This window comes from Eutrigla gurnardus, assembly GCF_963514095.1.
Source record: "Eutrigla gurnardus genome assembly, chromosome: 15".
NCBI classification, from domain to species: domain Eukaryota; kingdom Metazoa; phylum Chordata; class Actinopteri; order Perciformes; family Triglidae; genus Eutrigla; species Eutrigla gurnardus.
The window spans coordinates 4,691,086-4,713,846 of record NC_139938.1 but is presented as its reverse complement, the minus strand read 5'-3'; the positions used below and the strand labels follow the sequence as shown (position 1 = coordinate 4,713,846).

Genomic DNA, 22,761 nt, shown 5'->3' with positions numbered 1-22,761 from the left:
GGAATGAATACCTCTGTTTATTTTTTTTTAGAAATGCTTGATCATTTTACAGCCACATCATTTTCGTTATGCATTATTTGTTTTGGTTGTTTAAAAACGCAATTTTATTTTATCGATTCCTCGATTAATCGATCGATAAAGTGCTAAATGAATCGATTACAAAAAGAATCGATAGCTGCAGCCCTAACATGAACACACCAAGGTTTGGGATGAGATTTGTCTGTAGTCTTACTTTATCGGCAATGATATGTTGTGGTTTCTTTCTTTTGACAAATGTACTTATTGTAAGTCGCTTTGGACAAAAGTGTCTGCTAAATGACCTAAATGTAAATGTAAATGTAGTGCTGATTCTGGTTTTGTTGGCTAGCTATTTCTCTAATCGAGCTAAATGATGCCTGTCTGTAATGCAGTCGCACAAGCCAGACTGCTGGAGCTTCGGCTGCAGTTCCAACAGGCAGGTCGGGGACGAACCCTGTGAAGAATGAACGGCAGAAGTGTATTTGACATGCTAAATACATGCTCTTGTACATTAATGTGAAGGATGAGTGTGGCTCACCGACTCGGCTGATGAGCAACAGGAGATTGAAGGATGTATCAGGGACATCTGCGCTACTAACGCCAAACCTAATCTACAGACCGCTGTACATTTAGTGAAGACACGTCTCTTGTTAATAATGTTCTTATTTAAATTGCAAAAAAAAAGATCCAAACACGTCTCCGAGGGACGTCTGCCCGGCTAACACTGCAAAAATGTAACTTGACATGAGTCTATTTATCACTTAATTTCTCAGGGTTTCCTCTCACTCTTCTTGCTGCTGACACTCTGGAGGATTATTTGATACTGATCACCAAATTAAAACAGTTATCGAGCCAACTAGCTGCAAGTCAACCCGTGTCCTTCTTCCGTCTGAATATCCAGCGAGCTACAGAATTGAGTTACATGCTATCTATTTACAAAAGGAGTAAAATGTAAATAAAAATGTTAAGTTAAGAGAGACATGAGATATTTATCATTTTAAAAGCTTTGCTTGTGTGTGGCTATTTTTTCCGATTGAATATTCACTTGGTGTCGGATGTAGATATGCTAATAAGGGATGCTTACAGCCCGTCTATGAAGCCCAAAGTATACTAGCCAGTGCCATGACAAACAACATCAATAGAAAGACAAAGAAGTTGTTGCTTATAAAATATACAGTTAATTAATTAAGTGTACAACTTTGAGCGGATATTTCTACGTGCAGAATAGCCCGCATGCTTTTTGGATGTGTAAAGAATATTTTATTATGCTTTAACTTAATTATTGTCTCAAGGGGAAGTTGCCAGTTCAGTGTTCGTGTTCAGCCATCCTAAACAAAATGAAATTAGAAGCACACAGTATTTAAAGGCGATGCTTCAGCAGAAAATAATGAAAAGTCTCTTGAGCCTTTGGCTTCATTTTCTAATGGGAAAAAGTGTGGATGGGTGTAGTTCAGTGTAATTCAACAGTGTAATGCAGGGCAGTTAGTATTTTCGTTTTTCTCACCCACCACTTGATGCCCAGCTTATTGTTGTACCGACAAGCTAAGCTACAAGGTCTTGTGCAGTCAAATGGACATTGTGTTCAAGTTTGTACTTAGCTCCTCTATTATATGCATGAAGTCTTTCACCAGAAACACACATTTGTGTTTTACTTCCACAGCTCGGCCCAGCAAATACACACATACATGTGCCAAGAGTCCTGGTGCTCACTGCATCCTCCTTCTGTCTTTGCTTTCAGGTTCACGTCCAGACACAGCCTCACACTGCCTCTCTCTTGTCTCAGCGTAATCAAGATTTTTCCTTTTTCTGTCAGTTCTCCCTTGCACACAGTTCCCCTGCACTGTAGATACTCTGACCCTATCACCTGTCTCCCGGGCTGCTCCTCATCATCAATTAGTCCCAGTATTCGCTGTCAGGTTACGTTATCTTTCAGTCCAGCCATCTCTCTTGTAACCTGAATGTTTGATTCCAGTTGTTGATATTGCACCTTTCCACCAGTCCTACTTAAATTTCCCTTTGGCCATTACTGCCGTCCATTAGCGTTCGATGTGTCAGTTACCTGAATGGTGTGATCTGGCCAGCCTATGGACCTGGCAGTATTTTCCATGGAGCTGTATGAAGCATCAGGACAAACAAGTCCATTTATTATTGTCTACCCTTGTGTTATGTGCTTTCAAGACTCCCAATTATAAAGTACTCAAACCTTTGAAAGTGTCCTCTTAGATTCTGCTCCTGTCATCCTGATGACTATGTTTGATCCAGCATTGCCTTGGCTCCATCAAGTATGAATCAGAGTACCACACATTCAACAGTGGTTTCTGCTCTTAAATCTACCTCTCTGTTTGTTTCCATCTCAGAAACATCCAATTATCAAAGCCAAAAGTAATCATTTCTATGTTCTATTTTATATGCATGCAACCTACCACGTATACCTATTTCTTTTTTAAAATGCAGATTTTCAAATAAATACAAATATTTGTTTAACCTTAAGAAATACAATGAAAGCAACACCCATGTAATGTATGGGTATAACTCAATTAACTGATTTTAAATGCCATATATATATATATATATACATAATCAACTATATGACTAGAATTATGTGTGATAAAAACACATCAACTAAGGTCACTATTCTTTATCTGACACAGTAAACTAACACACTACCGAATGGGCAAACATCTGGAAATGGTGTTATTAGGATATATAATGCAGCAGTGTTGGTGACTAAACAATATATGGTACTTTCAACACAATGCAGCACACAACACAATGTATTGCATCATGCTTTTATGCTATAAAACAGCAAACATAACATGCAGTACGGGCAGGGTAAATTATTCCAGCATCTAAAATGCTTTTTACCTCACTTTCCTCCGAGCCTTCCTTTTCTGGGTAATCAGCCAGGGCAAATATGTGGTGCACAAAGAGCCGTGTGTGTGTGTGTGTGTGTGTGTGTGTGTGTGTGTGTGTGTGTGTGTGTGTGTCGCGCCTGTTTGTGAAATACTGGAAGGCAGATTGAAACCAGAGATAGGAAAACATCAGGAAAATAAGTCAGCGGTACTACTTTCTTCGCCAACTCTTCACCGAAATGCAGATGACACATTTCCAATGATGTCTAGGTTTCACTGGTCTTGAGTTCAGGTAAGAGACAATGATGTGTCAGAGAACAATTGCAAATGTTGCCTCTGGCTTCGCCTGAAATACACCTTTGCTGAGTTCAAACAGCAGTATTGGGCTAAATTGGGCTAATCCCAGCTCAAAGGGATGCCTAAAGTTCACAAAGCGTGGGCCCTCCTTAACAAAGAAGCAGGTTAATTAAGACTCCCAGTGACTCACTCTACCTCCCGTTCCTGCACTCAGAATCCGCTCGGCTTTAGGTAACTGCAGAGAGAAATGGAGATGAACGAGAAGCCCGAGGGGGAACAACACTCATCCCTTTAGATAAACAAAGCATTTTAATAGTTTGAATGTATATAAAGGAAGCATTTAAAGCTTTTCAGGCAGTCATGATTGCTGGTTAGCACAGAATTTGGTGTTTAATACCACTCACAGCTGGTCTCGTTCAAGAACCACTCCTACAAACAGATTTGCTTTAAGTAGCTTGTACGAGTGCTTTAGGAGAATTTGCATTCACCAGTTTTCTTATATTTAGATTTTTGTCTTATGCATTAACACACTTTATGACCTGACAACACCTGTCATAGAATTCATGTGCAATTAGTCGGCTGTTATCCAAGCCACGTTTCTCACTAATGGCTTATATATGTATGATATTATTTAGAAGTAGGGTTGAGAGCGATTTGCCCTAAAAATAAAATCTATATTTTTTCAAACTAATGGACAATTTTCCATTTAAACCTCAATTTTTTTCTGTTTTTCTCTAAACAAACTAAAAAGACCAAGGCAAGTTTAAATACATGTTTTCTTTGTTAACACAATAAAAATAAATGAGATTACCAAGTAGTCAAGGCCTATGTCAACAAATAAAAAATTGTTGTCATTCTTGTGCAAATATTTTTTTTAAATCAAATTGAAAAAAATGTCTCTTGTAGGCCGTCCCTGAAGAAACTTGTTAAATGAAATACAAAAAATAATAATAAGTAGCCCGGGTGTAGAAAGCAGGGATTCAAATATATTCCTAAATAAGTGCAGTAATAAATCTGTAAGATAGCTAAACTAAAAGTAATTTTGTTTAATAAAGAGTTAAAATGGTTAACTCACAGATTAAGACAAATCAATCATAAATGAGTAAATTATTGTAAATGTTTGAAACAGTAAGGTAAACTGTGGAAACATAGAGACTGTGCCTTTTATCTGTCAGTGTCATCTGTTGTGATTGGCCGCGGGTAAGGAAGAGCCCGGGGGCGGGGCTTAAGAAGGAGGGGGGGGAAGACACCAGAGGGAAGAGAGAGGAGATAGGTTAGCGCTAAGGAGCAGTAAAGAGATCGCAAACTTTTGGAGGTATTCTCGTTAGTTGGTAAAAGGACATTTGAGTTTGTGGGCATTTTTATGCTACGCCTGTCGGGGCGCGGTAGATGTGATCGTATGTGAATTTTGTACGCGTTCTTGAAAGTGAGAGAGTCGTCTACTACGGACTCCCTTAAAGCAAAACAAATCTGTGGATTCTAGAACTGTCTTTAAATCGCGGTTCAGCCAGTTCACAAACCGTAGGAAAGTAAAAAATGCAAATGAATCAATTAAATCTCAAAAATTGCCCAGACCTATTGAGAAGCAGTATTCAGTTTGAAAACTTTATATAAATCACACTTTGTAATTATGTTGACATCCTGTTTCATATCATTCTAAATGTATTCATATATACAGCATAACACCATTTATTAAATTAGCTACTATATCAATATAAACATCTAAAACAAGTTAAATTATTTGACCCCATTGCAGATGTTTTTCATACTGATCCTTCCCTTCTCTATTTGAATAAAAGTATGACCCTCAGCTGCACTCGTTATTTTCCCCCCATGCCTTGGCTTTTGCAGATCCTTTCATTCTACTGCTGCCCCTGACAATTATAGACTTTCCTTTATGGATCTCTGAAAGCAGGACTTCGCTATAGGACATGGAGTGCTGGGCGCTCAGACTTACATGGTAGTGTTCATTATGCTAATTTGCTCGTGTCATGTTTATGCTGGTCATTTACACAGTTAAGTCAGTAGAAGTTGGGGGTGAATGGTTGAATCTGACGTGGCACTGGAAATGTAGGGGACATTTAAAAGTGCTATAAACGAGATTGGGGGCATTTCAATTGCCCCTTAGCGGCTCTCAACAACAGCTCCATGTTAACGCTGATAGCAGCGCTAACAGCACCACAGTGAAAGTGCCGAAGATTAGAACTACAGATTACAACACACACGGAGGGAGAGCAACCTTATCCTCTGCTCAGGTAGACATTACTACACTAAACAGTATCTTTACATAGTCAATTCATGCTCTGAATCCTGCATATTGCACCTCTAAGATGAGAACACACAAATGTTCTTGCTTGAGGTCCAATGTGTTTTGTTCAAATGCAGCATTCTCATTAACTGATGTGTGAAAAAAAAGACTCGCCAGCCCTTGGACCCAAAAGGGCTAATTATCAGCTCTAAAGGCCAATGCGTGTCACTGGTAACTCCAGCAACCATCACGCAATATCACACATCTGAAGGTGACGAAGAGGGAGCTGAAAACTACAAAGATAGTTTTTTTGCAGGCGCACAGATTTACAGATTTCTTGTTTTAGAAATGTAACGCTTACCACATCATTTCAAGAAATGAATGTGCAGCAGTGTGACAACGCCAAGACACATTCCTTTTCCATAATGATTCGGGCTCTCAATGTGATTCGACTTCAAATCACATGAATTTAATTGAACAAATCACTCATAAGCTCAAATGTACTTTCCTAAAGAAATTCTCAAGCTTCCATAACAGCGACTTTCAATTAGTAGGTGTGCATATATGTGTGTAAATTGAATATTTATATTAATGCATTATTATGGTAATATGATAAAGTGGTAGAATGCAATCATAATTCAGGAACAACTATTATCTGCAATGTCTATTAGAATAATACACACATGCCATGCTGTGCAACATGCATTTAGGCATTTATTCCTATATTCATAATGATCCATTTGAAACATCCATACTTTGCTGTATGTAAATGCATACCACGGCTCAATAACAACATCGTGACACACACCTAAGAGAGGTTTAGCTTGAAATTCCCAATGTCCCCACTTTAATTATAATATCACCCAAACAGGTGCAAGCAGTATGAAAGTGACTGTAAAGACCTCTGCTCAGCCCAGGGAAGCCCATTCAAAGAGCTCATGTCTGTTTCAATCTTGTACAGAAAGAACATTTTGTGGGATTTTCTTGCCCCCATTATTTTTATTTTTATTTTTTTTTTATCAGGCATGGTTCAGAAAATGTCTCAGGTGTTTGTCATGTTTGGTATAATTATATAATTCTACATCAGCCTTGTGCGTCGCTGCCATCTTCCTCTTACCTCACGATGCAATGACACTCCAACTGAATAGAGGCTTTGGAAGCAAAAAGAACTGTCCATGGTTCTGAATTTCACTGGATCTCGACAGATACCGTACATCACAACCGTTGGATACAGTGGTGTTTACAGGTTTCAGATGGCTCCAACTATTCCTGTTATTTACTGGTTTGTATATTTTTTTGGAACAAGCATTTCAGTTGTAATATATTTTACCCCGGAAACAGCATTTCAGGAATTCTGTGCCAAAGTGGGTTAATCTAAAACAATTAAGAGCGCTGGAAATTCTCTACAGAGTCTTGGGAGAAGATCAAAATCTTTCTGAATTGCTAGCAGTACTAGCTTATATTGTAGGAAACAAAACAAATGTTGCTTTGCACGTATAGATGCCACTTACTTGGATAACGCTGTGATGAAATGACGACATCTGAAACATCTGTTTGGGTTTTAGCACCCAAAACAAGACATTCTCTATTAAACAGGAGTTAAATATTCTGCAGGAAAAGAATCGACTTTGGGACCTATCTTACACCCCCACATAAAGCGGGACGCAACACAGTGCAACCACTATCACTAGTTTCAGATGGACACAGTTGCGATTTTGTCGCCCATTAGCAAGTAGTAAATGTGTTTGCGCCCATCTGTGCCCCCGTTGGTGGGCTGGCCTTAAAGTGACATATGACTTTAAACAATTGGTTTACTGCATTCTGGTGAATTTTTATGTGCACTTCAAGGTGAAAATGTTTTATTATTTAGTGAAGGGAAACACAAAATCCTCGGATGCATTCAGCCCGTGCATAATGCAGCCATTGACATTAAATTCTAAATCAGCATGTGAATGCTGCGCAGCTTCTTTTTTTTACATGTCTATTCTATTTTATTTCTACACAGCTGTACAGCTGTTATATGTAGAGTCAGATTCCAGTGGTAGGATTGTTTACGACTCGTGTGATCCAAACATTTCCAATAGTTGCCCAAATGTCTAAAAGTAAAAAAAGATAGATGTCATCATTTCTGCAAATTCACAACATGTTGTTATCTAACAAAATATTTTTTCTTCAATACATATTTGTTGCCAGTTAGCCTTTCAAAGACGAAATTGTAACTTCAGAAAACACCAATCTTCCCTACTCAAATACACTCATTCTTCTTATTTTGTGACAATAATTAACTAGCAAATGCAGAGTTGATTATAGTAGTTATAGTAGAGATCGCTGTAAGTAGAGATATTTTCCCTGAATGCACATTAGACTATTCTCGATCGTATAAATAAGAGTCGTTTAAATAACCTCCATCCTAAATTACCTTGAACCTGATCTAATTCTTACCTAAACTCTGAAGAGCAAGTCCTTTAAATAAATTGAGATTCGGCAGAATATCCTGATGTTTTGACATGTACACTACTTGTGCAATGAGACCGTCTGTGAGGTAGAGCTGTCAATGTTCCTCTTTAAAACTATTCAAATTGCGTTCCATATTTCTTTTTCAATATTCAAATTATATACACTACAAAGATTTATACATTGCCAATGCCATTATCAGCAATGTGGTTGTTTAACTTCCTTTCCACTAGAGGGCGTTCCAAAAACATGACCAATAAATATGTTGAATTACCAACAGGTGACAGCTTTCTAGATAAGTAATACATTCTGAAAATCAGTTGAGCCTCTGATACAGATTTGAAAAAAGCATTCCGCGTGGGAAGGGACGAGGTACAGGGGAGACGAGGGGATTGGATGGAGCGTACGAGCCAATGGGAGCCTTCAGGAACAATGGTTCCCATTGGTCAATTTCTATGCAGGTAGACTGATAGACTGAAAGGATGTTTTTTTATTCCAAATCATAAACCATAGCTTTAAGAAAGTAAAACAACCACATTGCCGTTCTCCTGGGGACGCTGTGTCCCCGTTGCCATCGCTACGTCCTCCTCGTCTCACCGTCAGCTCTACTTTCACTTTCTCATTTACATCCTGCTGTCGGTCTCGTTCCGGATGAATCAGCCGATGGAGACGCGGGTCGATCTAGCTAGCAGTAAGCAGCATGAATGGATCTTTGTCATGATGCATCGCTTCTAGAGGTCCGTCCATATCTTTGTTTCATTTCACCGAGCGCTGCCGCGCGGTTATCTCCCGTGATGTCGGCTATTTCTGAGAGTGAGATTGTGATTCAGAAAACGTTATTGTTCATCAGACTTCATGTGTCAAAAGCTTCTGTTTATGCGGGTAGGCCAAGGCGAGGAGGGCGAGATTTGTCAACGTTAGAATACATGTTTCTTAAAAAAAAAATGTAATACTAATGTCAGCATTCAAATTATTATTTTTTTATTTTTTTATTTTAACTCAAACTAGAGCCACACAATCACACGCATTGCAGTTTCAGACTGCTTTAGTTTCTTGACTCAGATTTCCCCCAACAGTAGAGTTAGGTGCAGGGAGTCGGAGGAAAAGGTATGATAATGCTGCAGATAATTACACAGCAAAACTCTGAAGAAAACTAGAAAAAGAGTTTGACTAAATATACCGATTATATCCTGTACTGTAAACATGCAGGGTTTTACTTTCAGACACTAGGGAGACGTTTAGTACACCTGACCATGCTCCCAATGAAGAGCCATTGTCGAGTATAGCAGAGTTAATTAATGCAAGGGCACCGCTCTACATCTGTCACATCACTTGGCAGTTACTTTAATTATATATTTTGGTCAATCTGTTCCTCCTGATGTGAGAGGGGATGCCATACATGAGACAACATCTGCTGAGGTATGTCACATGAGCTTCAACATCTGTCCATGTTTTTACACCGCCTGTCAATCACTTAAGTCATATCTCATACGCATTTGTGTTATCATATTGAGAAAGCACAAACACTGTCGAGTGCTGTGAGCTTACATCTGTGCCGCAGTTACAATTAACACTCTTTTACTGAGCGGTGAAACTACACACATACACACACACACACAGATTGACACTACACACAAATACCCAGACACACCCCGTGGCTTGCAGTCATTTTGGTCCCTTATGTTGTCCATCAAGGAGACAGTGGTGACTGTTCTCTAAACTGACTCCACCCACAAAGGCTTGTGATCACCTACGCTGTCAGCAAGCATCTGCCCAAACTACCAACCAGCCAACTGTGATTCTGGCTCTGAAGATATCTCCACAGAAAATGTGTCACCTACACATGTTCAGAACTCAGCGGCATACTTCTCCACTTCTATTTTTGCTAATTTTCATGTGTCAAACTTCATCTGCAATGCCTCGGAGAGTGTCAAACTGTTTTGTATGTTTGACATCGTGATTTGCCGATGGAAACATCTTGAAAGACAATGTCAACTCGCCTTGGGTGAATAAATTCTATACATCGCTGTTGAATGTTTTTTCGACATCAAAAGGATGGTTGTTTCTGAATAGCGCTGCAACATGAAGCTTGTCATTATTGTGTGAGTCACACACACACACACACACACACACATTAATTTGGTTGCTGTACATGGATGCCCTGCATTGAGAAGTTATCCCGCTGTAGCAGCCTTTGGATTTAGGTGCTCTTTGAAGTCATCTGATACTCTTAATGTTACCTACATGATTTTTTTAATCATGGGGAAGAGAGATATATTTCAATAGTGTGTATACAGCTATCTTGATAAACTGATAGGATCAGGATGTTGTATTATTTAAGGATAATGTTAGTCTGCTTAATCCCCCCTAAAACACACACGCACACACACAAACGCCTACACTTCTAGTCTAGTCCGAGATGCACATTCACACACTTGCAGATGACACAGAAACCTAGAGACACAATTGCCTTGTATCCCTAGACTCTACAATTTTTCTTTTCGTAATCCCTTCTGAGTCTATTAATATTTCTGTTTCCATGGCGATTCAAGCCTTGCCAAATGTTGTACAGATAAGACGAGATAAGAGCATAAGGAGCAGGGAGATAAGAACAAGTGACCCGCAGAGATCAGAGCACTAGAGGTCAGGCAGAAGAGCAGAAGTAAGTCACTGAGAAATGGACCTTCCCGGCTCAACTCCACTGCCAAACCCATGATAAATGAAAAATGAAGGACCAACTAAACTTTCTAGCAGTGTGATGTTTGAAGACAAACTTGGAGTTCATTTTTGCAGCAACTATCTTTGTCTAGCAAATTTCACCCTCCAGAGAAACATGAGAGGGCGAGCATGTCACTGCACTTAATATTAACATAAATAGTACTATTATATCTATTAGTGGAGTGAAAAAAAACTGTAAAAATCCAAATTACATTATTCCCAAAACGTAGTAAGATTTCCCATGTGATCAAAGAAAAACACAAATTTAGAGGAACACCATGTCGTTTCATTTTAAGCAGGTTATATGCTTTCCAAATGAAAGTATACATCTTGGCTCTTTTTAATCTGTCATCTGCCAAATACTGTACTGCAGAGAGTACAATTGTAAATATGAAAGAAGTGACATTAAGAAATCTGCAATCTTTTTGTTTGACATTTAAAAAATTTGGACTGAGACAATTATAACTAAAGCCATCCAAATAATTCCATTTGATTTAATGTTATTATCTTTTAAGTTGAACATATTACTGTAGCTGAATTCTATTGGTAACTGTAGCTGACAGCTGACCATATGAATGATATATATGTATGTATGTATGTATGTATGTATGTATGTACTTCTGAAATGTATGTGACACACCACATAACAGTGGTTACATTCGTAAGGCAGGACTTACCTGTTTGTTGTTGTACTTCAGCTGGTTGGTCTTGTAGCTGTAATCTGAGTACTGGTCTGAACCAGTAGAGTTGTCATCTCCTCCTGTTCCTACAAAGGTGTTGGCGGCAGGAAGGTCCTGGACAGCTTGGTGCTTCTGTGAGGCTGAAGGGGATTGGGCCTGCAGCTGAATGGAGGGTAAGGGCGAGTTGGAGCGATAGTGCCTGCCTATATCGGGGCTTCCTGGTGAATATGTTAAGGGCAGGTGTATCCTCGGGCTGTCATTGACTCCATCAAGGTTGAACTTGAGACTCTTTTGAAGGCTGACTTCCTCGTCTTCCCCGAGTGGCTTTGGGGACTTTTGGGGTTTCCCTTTCCGTCCTCGTTTGCCTTTGGCATGCTTTGGTGCCTGTTTGGGTGCATATAAGTCCTTTGTTTCCTTCTTGCCAGCCTGATACCCACTCTTGGTTTCTCTCTGGATGCGGTGACGCACAAATACCACCACCAAGATTAACATGACAACACCTGCCACACCGGCGAGGCTTCCAAACAAAATGTTACTACGCTGTGCAGCAAAGCCGTTGTCAGGATCACCAGCGATGTCCCTTTCCAGTGGGGTGTAAAGACTGTGTCCTACTAGGGCCTCCACTAAGCTGACATTTGAAATGGTTTCATTGACATAGATGTGGACCAGAGCAGTGGCGTGACGTGCAGGCTTCCCCCTGTCACTCACTCGCACCACAAGCCGATGTAGGCCGCCGTGTTTTCGGGTCATCTCTTTTGCTAGAGTGATCTCCCCACTGGAGGGGGAAATGCGAAATAACTGGTATGGGTTTCCACCAGCAATGCTGAAGAGCAGCTCTGCATTAGGCCCACTATCCAGGTCTTCAGCTTCCACGATCTCAACATGACTATCTGGGGAAGCTAGAGGTGACAAGCGCCTGAACGAAGAATTGGAGGGCTTGGTGACCACAGGGTCATTGTCATTTTCATCCAGTACGTTGATGGTGACGCCCACATATGAAGACCGAGGTGGTACTCCTGCATCCACTGCTTTTAGACGGAAAGTATAGCTGCTTTCTTTCTCCCTGTCGAATGAGATGCTTGAAAGAATGGTGCCTGTTCCATTTTGAACAACAAACTTCCCACCATCTGGCTCTACAGAGAGCTGGACATGAGCGTTCTCCCCTTTGTCCACGTCCAGGACTGTCACCATGCCAACGGGACTGAGGGGAGGCATGTTTTCCAAAACTGAAAAGCTGTAGCCACTAAGCATGAACTTGGGGTCATTGTCATTGCGGTCAAGGACTTTTACTACAACGGTTGCTGTTCCTTTATGAACAGGTGATCCTTTGTCTGCTGCAGTGACCCGAAACTCATAGCGTTCTTTATGTTCACGGTCAAGCGGGCTTCGGGCTCTTACTTCCCCCGTATTTGGGTCAATCTCAAACAGACCTTTGATGGATGAGTCTGCCACTATACTATAGAGGAGTTCCGCATTGGTGCCACTGTCGGCATCCGAAGCTATAACATCCAAAACCTTCTCCCCTGGTTGGTTCTCTTCAGCAAAATCTACCTCAAACAAGGTCGGGGAGAATATTGGAGAGTTGTCGTTCACATCAGTCACCTGCACCTTGAGAGAATTTGTACTAGAGAGTGCTGGATTTCCAGAATCCACAGCCACAATCTCTACTCGGTAATCCCTCACCCTTTCGTAGTCGAGGGGAGTGGTGGTCTGGAGAAAATACTTCCTTTTGTTGTCACTGGAGGAGTCGCTGGCAGGGCGGAGCTGGAAGGGCACATCTCCTGCGACCACACAGGTGACCACAGCGTTCTCTCCCTCATCCTTGTCAGACACTTGCACCAAAGCCACGGCTGTTCCAACTGGCATGTCCTCCGAAATGTTAGCCACGCCTTCACTGTGTGTCACAAGACCGATCCCACGGATCTCCACAGCCGGAGCATTGTCATTCTGGTCCGTCACCTCTATGGTTACAAATGTCTTTGAGCTTTTAGGTTGAGGACCCTTATCCCTCGCCACTACATAGAAGGACAGGCTGTTGATGTCCTCCCTGTCCAGGGATCCTTTGACATAGATGATGCCGGTGGACCGATCAATTCGTAAGAGTTTCGGCACTGGCTCGACTGCTTGGTGAAGGGTGTACTCAATTTCTCCATTAGGGCCCATGTCAGAGTCATTTGCTTTGACCTAGAATGAAAGGAGTTCCATGGTTAAAGGCATCATTTATGTGTAACAAGTTGGGATTTGAATTCAAATGAAGCCAGTGTAGGATTTTCTCTAATGATCATTGGTCAATGAATTAAAGTGAATGAATCAACGATGGCTGACCACTTCAAAGCACAGCAAGTGAACAGCTTCATTAAGGTATATCTCATTATTGCCCGTTCTCTCTGTTTTTGCTGGTTATATCACTGGCCTTTTTATCTCTTCGCCCCATGTCTTTTATTCCAGAAAAATGGATAGAGAAAAGGTTCATATGAAAACATATGGCATAATATCAGGGCTACTATTTCTTCAGTCGGTTAAATTCCACAATCGGTATGCAGAGAAAATCCTACACAGAGTATCTTACTCCTACACTCCAACATTGTGTATCTCTAATTCTATTTCTGCAAGTATAATAACATAACAAAAGCAATAAGCAGCTTAATAACCTGAACAAGCATAATATGATAATGCTCTAATACTTACAGTATTACTTGAATATGTATATTAGTGTAACAGGAGTGAAACAACTTACATGTAACATTTTTAAAAACATAGGATGTAAATTGCCATGCACTATGTGTGGCCATGGTTGCCATGAGTTCCACATTAGAGTTTGAATTTTGAAAAAAATTATGTTTTAATAAAGCACAATAATTTGAGTTTTCATATTAAGACTACAGGAATAAGCATGGTACAAACATACTCTTTTTTACCCTTGATACATTTGCTTATGTTTTATTCAAGTCTGTCTTACTTTGCTTAGTATATAATTCAAAGTAACAGAAACAATTTTAGTTGCAATGTCACTATTTACCTCAGACTGGAATTTATTTTAAATATGTTTCTATAAGCAAGCATATCTGCATCACAATCTTACCTGCAACACCGAGTGCCCCACTGGACTGTTCTCCAACACCTCCGCCTCATACGTGGACCTTTCAAACTTCGGAGAGTTGTCGTTGGCATCAGTGACTACCACTCTCAGCAGGGCACTGCTGTAGCGCTGCGGGTTTCCTCCATCCACTGCCTTGATGGTGAGGTCATAGGAATCCTTTAGCTCACGGTCTAGGTTGCCCAGGACAATGAGCTGCGGGAGTTTCCCTCCCCTGTCGTCAGCCACCTGTAAACCAAACAGGGTTGCTGCGTCTGGCCCTGCGGTCAGCGCGTAATCTGCCACCCCATTCCTTTCCGAGTCCCTGTCTGTAGCTAGAGGTATGGAGAAGAGCGCCCCCATGATCGTGTTCTCAGGGACAGAGATAGTGAGCACAGAAGAGGGAAACTGTGGAGTGTTGTCATTGATGTCCTGCACTTCAATACGTCCTTCAATCAGTCTGGGGCTCTGGTTTTGTATCAGATCTGTCACGGATACTTCAAACTCCAGGTAGCAGGGCTTGCCCTTGGTCAGGGATCGACAGTCCCTTAAGGTCTCTCTGTCTATGGGAATCTCTGTGGTGAAAATGTCTCCAGTCTTTCCATCGACACGAAGGTAAGGGGCTCCCACCTCCAGCTTGTAGAGATGACCCGAGTCTGGCAGGCCCTGGTCTGCTGCCAGGCTGCCAATAAGCGTGTTGGGAGGCTGCTCCTCCTGGACCCGGTACAGGATACTGCCTTCAGCAGAGCTGCAGTACAGCACCAGGACCCAGAACAGCACTTCACCTAAGTTCAGTTCCATTAGGTCATCAGAAGATCTGCCTGCAACATGACAAAGAGTATTTGTGTCACAATAGTGTCTTAGAGATTGAGAAATACAACAAACTGTCTCAGTGTATTGTTCTATTGTAACGCTGTAAAATGTATGATTTGTGTTAATAAGTAGTATCAAAAAGCTGCAGGTCTAGAAGCAGGATATAATAATTAGACAACAATAACAACACAGGGAAAAAAGGCATTTTTCAAAAGTGCAATCATAACTATCTCCCAGCTTGGTTTCTTTTTCAATTCCAGAGTTTCAATATCTTCCGTGAACGTCTCAGCGTTACAAATTTCATGTGGAAATTATTGTAGAAACACAAAATGTTATCTTGTGAGCTCGCACACAAAACAAACTTGAGGGCCGGTGTGGATTGTATTGTTTCAGCCGCGTAATCAAATAAAAGTGTAATAAAAAAAATCAGACCGCTTAAGAGACTCATTATTTTGGTATTACACCACTAAACTTTGAGCGGTGAAGGAACGCAGCTCCAAAGTAACCTTTAGCAGAAAGCATGCCCTTACACAAACATCCATACCAACCTGCCAAGACAATGTCCAAAGTCAGGCCCATTTATTGAATTATCGCCTCGGAAAACAAGTGATTGCATACTAAGGGTCTCGACAGCAATGAGGACAATTCTTCTCACGCATTTTATGCAACTTGGCTATTTTTTTTATCACATGCAGCTTGAAACAATGCACAATGCAGACATTTCCATCCACGCTCCATTACTACTGGCTGCCTCAAACACTGTTATCATTATGTTTGATTTTGAACCTTTCAACTCTGTAATTACGACCCATTATTTTAGTGTCTTCTTTGATCTGTATTCCCTCCAGTGAAAGAATTCTGTCTTTTCTCATGCTACAATGATTTTTAAACTGTAATTATTTCCTCTGTGTGTGTGAAGAGTTCTATTGGTAATTGAAATGAGAGCAGAAGTGGAGGTTAGGTGTCAAGGTCCAGTGCTCTGGAAAACAACATTTTTACCAGTTTTGTGTGTGTGGTGCATCAGTGAGTGTCTACAACATCCCCACTTTTAGTTTTGAGTACAGGTACTGGATCTGATATTGGCCAGTACCCTGAGGGACCCTCAAGGAAAAATAAGTGAGATCAGTGCAGCCTCAGTATGTGTGGTTGTGAGAGAGATGAATATGGTCAAATAGCGTTGAGCTCAAATCACTACATTCCATATCTCCTCACATGAAACGATACTCCAGAGAGGAGCAAAGCAAATGTGTATTAAGCACGGCGGCGGAACACAAATATACAGAAATCCAATGCAAAAATCCAATTCCTTTTGAATACATTAAAATTGGAAGTGCAGGTTATTGATGCACTAATTGCTCGGTTATCGATGTGTCCCTTTTTACATCTGCAGGGGAGAGCCTCGAGTCAATGTGCCATGAACGGTGAGTGTGCATTCTGTGTGTTCATGTGTGCAGGGAAAAATAGGCAGGAGGGAGTAAAAACATAATCAGTGGATGCGTTCCACAACGCATTTATTATACCTACAATTGACGGTTAAATTTGAAGCATCACCATTCGTGAAATAACTATAAACAAAATAGCACTAAATCTAATTGTGATGGTTTCATATTGTGTTCCCTGCTTACATTTAACTTGCTTGTAAACAGGTATGTTAAATAAAGACAATTCATTTTTACATTGCCATTAGAATAATGTGATCACACTCACAGAATGACTCTGTATATGATGCACTGGTCCAGAATGGCATGGTCACATGATCTCACATACATTTTTCTTTGTCTCTTTTAAAAACATATATTTAATGTTCAATTTATGTTGTTTTGCTGTTGTTTTTCTTTTGTTTTTTTTCACAAATGGCCACTTCAAAGTGAAAACCATAATTAATGTCATAATGTTTTGTTTGGCTGTAGCTGTGCCCCTGCCATTACAGCCACTCCTAGAATGAATAGGCGTGCTTTGATAGTGACATGATTGTTATGGTTGATGACACTCATGACTTAATGTCTTCCAGTTGGCCTCATGCCTGTCTTCCAGATGGCACCGTGCCTGGCAGCCACAGCGAATTGGGGTTCTTTTTCTTTGTTTACATTGACATTAAAATTCATGTCGTTTGTGAAATATGCATTTTGCCATCACTCAGTGAGAGTCTCTTATTGGTTGAATATTATTGACACCTCGCCTTTGGGCTTCTATCGCACATTTCTCAGCTATCTCACAAATATTTTATCAAAAGCTTGACAGCATCCTTTCTTTTTTCCTTTTCCCACAACTCAAAGCACTCTGAGTTGCTGGCGATGGGGAACAGGTGCTGAGACTCTCTGACTACTGGATACGGCACATCTCACCATAGTTCACTACCTGAGCAGCAAAACGGATGAATTAGAACTGCTGAACACAACTAGGCGTGACATTTCCTGCGTCTCAGCGTTTTTCTCCCCTCTGAAACACTTGGTTATCATCTGCCATTCCAGATGGTGTGGTAGACCCACAAGACTACAAGCTGATTCAGGCAGATCGAGATACATAACTCAGCATAAAATCAAAGGGAGGAACCAGAAGTTAATTCTTCCAGTTTTCAGATGTGCCTGTCATATTCCGGTCCTGGTCAACCACGCTAACCACTGCTTCTGTAAGGACGGAGTGCTGCAATATGAACGCCAACGCCGTAATCTTCAGGAAGTGCGAGGCTGAGAAATGAAATCCTTTTGTCTATTGAAACTCACCCCGTCAACACCCAAGAACTGTGGCAGCACGGTGGTGTGTAACCGACTACCCGTTACCGCTAGAAAGTCGCAGCTACTCTGTGGCAGCTACACCACAGGACAGCTTAGACCTGGCTAATGCTTGGGTGGTTCCTACTGTAATACAAGTTGCATGAGTACAGTGAGACTGTACTTCCTTAACGTGGAGCTATTATGGCTATATATGGCCTAACAGACTCATAACAACATAATTCCCTTAAGCGCCATGTGCTGCAAAAAGCATCGTGCACAAATAGCCGAACTGAGAAACACACTGCGCCAGACACCTAGGGGGAAGCAACAAATTCTGAAGAAATATCTTTCCCAATACAATCAAGGCATCCACCTCTTACTGAGGAGAAAACTTTAACTCTACCAGCGAAGCAGCATTCAGCACATTGCCTCACGCTGTGATCATGCAACGGTCCAGATGGTTCCAACATGGAGAAAAACTGAAGGCAGCCTGTACCACAGTATGGAGGTGGACTTTCAAAGACAGTTTCAAACTGCCTGATGGGTCTCCTACTTGCTACATCTCCTATGAAGATGTTTAACTTTGCAACAAAATATGTAGTCAAAGTAAACCGCCCAGCAATGGCGTTTAAAAACCCCTTGGAACATCACAGAACAAGAACACTTTCTGGCCTAAACCCAGCTTATTAAGACCAGCGGGTGCCAAGTCTAAGTACAAGAGCAGACTAGAAAGCTTGTGATTCATGTATCATTCTCTGCATGGCCATCACCCCAGAGACTCACAAGCTACAGGAGAAACTCACCCAAGCATCCCCCTTCACCTGCCAATGACCTCTATAGATAACAATGACTCAAAGAGAGCAGGGAAAGTGATTGTCATCCCCGCCCGCCATGTCAGCTGGGACGCTGCTGTCATTTCTGTTGAAGTTTCACCGAAATCTGCGATTGACTGTGTGCCTGTCGCTAAGGGTAAATTAAATATATTTACTTCCAGGTAGTGCTGTTAAAAAGAGACAAAATATGACTACATTAGATGTGTCAAATGAAAGTTTTGAAAACTGTCAAACACTTGAACACCTTTCAAATACAGAAACTAATCTGATCAAATAAAAGTGCGGGGGATGACTATTTCATGAATTCAACCATGGTATTTCAAGTAAATAAGATTTGTTTTGAAAAAAAAAAGCAAAAAAAAAGCAAAAAAGGATCCACAATCAGAATATTGGAATCGTTGCTACAACATCAAAAAGGACAGAGAAGAATTTCACCAGCGGATACAGAAATGCTGTAAGGAGATGTCTCTTAATAATGTGAATCCCTTCCTTCTGATCTCCCTCTCTAGCCTCGTGGATCTACTCGCTCCCTCCAATTTTGAATGACAGTGAACTCCAAAATTCCTCTGAGTGACTGACTGCAATCTCCCTCCACCTCTCCCTAAGGCTCGGAGCCAGTGCTGCTGCTCTGCTCCTCGCAGAGGAAGGGGAGGGGGGAAGACTTCTCTGGCAGCTTAGCATCAGTCAAACTGCAAGGTGTGATTGAGCCTCACCTGGAGCCCTCACACAGCGCACCACCCAGCTGACCTCATGGTTGAAGAAACACTTCACCTCCTACACGCCTACAATCACTGACCCCACGCAGCTGCACTCTTTCCCAAGAGGGCTACCATTTTTATGTCTAATTGAGGCCGTGGGTGCTGAACCCAGCCCAAACAATGACCTCTGAAAAGCTGGTACCATCCTCTCACGAAGCCAGAAAAACAACTCCTCCACCACCTGGAGTGTATTTGCATGTTGGTCAGAGGGAAATAGCACCTGCACCTCCGATAAGATTGTTTTCATTTGCTGTGACTTGGAAAAGCATCGCCCTAAAACTGTTTGGCCAGAAACCTTTTGCACCACAAGCAGCTGTCAAGCTGTCTTCGGAAATGCTGACATTTTATAGTTGGGAGGACAGAAAAACCTAAGGTTAAGCTAAGTGTTATGATTCTCAATTCGAGGACAAAAAGTTATTGTGGACAACGCAACCACATGAATTGAATCTTAATAGTGAAATGCCACACAGATTTTGTCTGGAAAGGTAGATCCTGTTTTCATGTTACATCAATTACCAATGCTAATGATTATAAGGAAAATATATGGTGTGGAATATAGAAATAAACAGACTGAGAATGAATGAACATGTAGGCGTTACATTTAAAAAATGATAGGTAAAGTGGTAATTAAGTAAAAAATAGTCAAATCTGTAACGACCATCCTGAATTTCATCAGTTATTTATTGGCAAAATGAATAACATCATCAATCTCATCATCTATGCACTACGAACATTTCATCCAATGTTTCCAATTTTAATTTCCAATTATCATTTTAAGAGATATTGAAGGAGATTGAAAGTCCTACTTTTTAAAAATATAAGTATAAATGATAAGTATAGAAGATGAAGGTATGTGTGGCTGCACACCACATGCGAGTGTTGTCATAATTCATTAATGAAACCTATTAATAAAAAAAAACTGAAAAGTATAATTGTGCTGCAGAGCATGTGCGCCCGTCCTGGTTACCATAGAGACAGACTATCTACCGACTGAGTCAACACAGTGACTGACTGGGTGACACTTGCTCTTTGAGTTGAACGCTCCACAGGTCCAGCAGAAAATGACTCATGCATAGAATCAACTGAGGCGTAATTGTGAAATAATAATATTTCAAAGGTTTAGGGCTGTGTCATTAGCAGCAATCACACACGTATGGGAGGAAACAGCATGATCTAGCAGGACCAGCAGCAGAACCTGTTCTTTCACCTGTTACTCCGTACAAATCAAGCTCATGAAAGTCTACCACAAGATGTGATCGCCCCTGCTTCGCTAGTGTGGAGAGATAACGGGAGACGTAATGATTTTCTCAACTGAGGTGATTTGAAATATTGGCTGACTCGGCGCCTTTAGCTAGTATAACAGGTAAAACCCATTACCCTCCCACCAGCATGATTTATGATGGGTAGCGTCACAGCTTAGGCCTCCTTACAGCTGGCCTACCGACAGAATTTACTGCTAAACGCTCCTCCGCACAGTTCTACAGACTGTACACCCGGCTGCTGGTAATGAGAGAGCGATGGCCTTTTGGGTGGGAAACACTTGGTATGGGCAGGAGTGTTTAGCTATTCATGTAGGCTGTTCCACACAATAACACTGATGGAGGGTCACCCCCGCCACAACAACAAGCGGCGGCATTCAGACGTGGCTTCACGGGAGATATGAACACACGGACAGGTCGTGTGCTTTCTCATCCTTGTTGGTTCCGTGCGTGAGGCTGGAAAAAAAACGGATTTCCTTGGGGCTCTCGAGTTCAAATGGCTCCCGATGCTTTGATGTGTTTCAGCCAGACGGCAAACAGGTAGCAACTCCATTACATGACACAACGCGTGGCACTGTGCAGTGTTCAGAGTGTGCAAAGTTCAGCAATGATCAATTAGGGCAAGTGAATAACATGTTGAAAGTATTAGACAGACAGACAGGGCTAATTGTTCACAAGGATTTTTGCAGAACTAATCATTAAGTCTGTTTTTTTTTTCAAACTCCCATCATCTCTGCTTCATAATCGACTGAAATCATGTGGTTTATGTCTTCTGAACAGTTTCTTAGATATGGGGCAGCACTGGGTTATTAGGCCTGTTTTCCTCTAGCCTAGAGTGTGTGTGGGAACTCGGACTACGTGGAGCAGACTATTAAAATGTGCCTGGTGGTCGGTGGAGGGGTGAGAAACAACACCCCAGACCCGCGCTGGAGACGAGGGGAGATTACCCGTGCAGATCCGCTGATCAAAGATCTTTCTTCTTCTTCTTCCTTCCAATTACGAGCGCCAATTCTCTCCACGCAGGAAAACTGCCGATGACTTCTCAACGCGGCGACAGAATTATTTGCGTAAAAAGAAATCGTCACTCGCTCCAAATGAAGATCCGCGAACGTAAAGGCAATAAGTATGATGTTTGAGGCTATAGAAAAGAAATGACGAGGCATGGGATGATAGGAACGGATCACATTTCCTGCTCCGCGGAATCATAAGGGTTTCACAAGACGCAATTAGCCGATCGGCAGTATGCATCCGCGTGTGCACTTATATATGCGGACTTAATAATGACTTAACAGCATCACTCAGGCCGGAGGCTACAACTCTGGGTGCCGGGTGTGTTTTCATTGCGATGCATCGTCTTATCACGCAGGCAGCGCGTCGTTCTAGTGGGTGACATATGTGGCTTTCTATCACGGCGTCCCCTCAACCTGCTGCTCCATCGGCTCCGGGGTTATTAACGCAACTTGTTGTAGGCTACAAACGGTGTGTTCGGACTGCGTAATTTGACACCAAGAAAAAAAAAGAAAAAAACTTCGCAACACAAATCCCCCAACAACATCGAGCAATCACGACAACTTTGCAGTCGCTCCAGTAAGCTACCTGAGCCGGAGACTTCTGTGTGAGCGCGCCGCGTCGCCGGTCCGCCCGTCCGCCCGTCCGTCCGCAGCTGCCGCGTCCGCCGGTGATCCCGGAGGCAGGTGTCTAACCCTCAAACCTCCGTCACAGTGCCGACATGAAAACCACTCACGCAGGCAGCAACAAATCCAATCACAGCGTTCGCAACTTTACGCACCAGAATGCAGGATTCTCAGATGTCTCTGTTCGTGGAAAAAAAAAATTATAAAAAGATCAGAAGTTGTTTTGTGTCCGATGGTTTTATGAGAGCGCCGGGAAACGAAGAGTCTCACTCCACAGGGATGATCAACTGTGTGTCATGTCCGATCCTCGAGAACTGATCCCTGCCAAGATGCGCACTCGTTGGCGCAACCCTCCCCCCCCTTTGGTCCAAGTTTCTGCCGAGCGCTTCCCCCTGACGCGAGCGGCT

The 22,761-nt window shown here is 41.8% G+C and overlaps 1 protein-coding gene across 1 annotated transcript in view; it reads right to left on the bottom strand.

Annotated features, from left to right (window-relative positions):
• Positions 1-22,452, bottom strand: part of pcdh1a (protocadherin 1a) — an 84,033-nt gene extending 61,581 nt beyond the window's left edge. The window contains exons 1-3 of the mRNA XM_084029105.1: positions 22,317-22,452; positions 14,350-15,164; positions 11,265-13,451 (exon numbers count right to left, since the gene is read on the bottom strand). Of these exons, the coding sequence (XP_083885231.1) occupies positions 11,265-13,451; positions 14,350-15,144 (2,982 nt within the window). The 5' untranslated portion in view covers positions 15,145-15,164; positions 22,317-22,452. The remainder of the gene's footprint in view (positions 1-11,264; positions 13,452-14,349; positions 15,165-22,316) is intronic.
• Between the last annotated feature and the right edge of the window lie 309 nt (positions 22,453-22,761).